At 38.8% G+C, this 755-nt stretch overlaps 1 protein-coding gene across 1 annotated transcript in view; it reads left to right on the forward strand.

Annotated features, from left to right (window-relative positions):
- fastkd1 (FAST kinase domains 1) overlaps positions 1-755 on the forward strand; it is a 15,596-nt gene that overhangs the window by 9,637 nt on the left and 5,204 nt on the right. Inside the window, exon 8 of the mRNA XM_016444413.1 lies at positions 517-753. Coding sequence (XP_016299899.1) covers positions 517-753 — 237 coding nt within the window. The remainder of the gene's footprint in view (positions 1-516; positions 754-755) is intronic.

The following is a 755-nucleotide window of genomic DNA, read 5'->3' on the forward strand; positions in this document are numbered from 1 at the left end:
GCATGTCAACATATTCTGTTACACCAAATACACAAAATAATGATCTTTAAAAAAGCATCATATGACCCCTTTAAAAAAGATATCTATTTTAAATAAACACTTTTCTTTTGAACATTTTATGCATCAGAGAATCCCAAAGAAAATATCACAGTTTCCTCAAAACACAGTATTAAGCAGCAAAGCTGTATTCAGCATTAATAATAATAATAAGTGTTTCTTCAGGAAACACTTCAGGAACGTTGGTAACCATCTGATGACACAACCTCCTAGCTAAAGGCTCCAATCATTGCAAAATGACTGAAGGAGAAGCATCTAAGGATGTACGATATCACAATAACTAAAATTAGCAAAGACTAATCAATTCTGTAAAAAATAAATATATTGCTCACCATTAGTTCATTTTTCCAAATCCATTAACTAGCAACTAATGAGACCTTATAAGAAATAACACTATTGAACCATCTTATTTAAAATGTATGTTTTTAACAGTTGTCTTTCTTTGATCATCATTCATAGTTATCTGCAGGGCAGTGTGTATCCATACGAGGTGACCATGCTAACCAGGGTTCTGTCCATGCTTCCTTCTCCCCGTCCTGACGAGGCCGTCCTTTCCCGGGTGAACGCCGTGATCCCACAGTGCAACCTAAACGACCTCAACACTTACGCCACGGTCGTCGTCAAGTGGATTCGCAACGATCCCTCGTACCGGCACAACACCTCCAGCAAGTACGTCCGCCTGCTCCAGACCCTGAACC

The sequence above is a fragment of the Sinocyclocheilus anshuiensis genome, unplaced genomic scaffold (genome assembly GCF_001515605.1).
Source record: "Sinocyclocheilus anshuiensis isolate Anshui unplaced genomic scaffold, SAMN03320099.WGS_v1.1 scaffold1473, whole genome shotgun sequence".
NCBI classification, from domain to species: Eukaryota; Metazoa; Chordata; class Actinopteri; order Cypriniformes; family Cyprinidae; genus Sinocyclocheilus; species Sinocyclocheilus anshuiensis.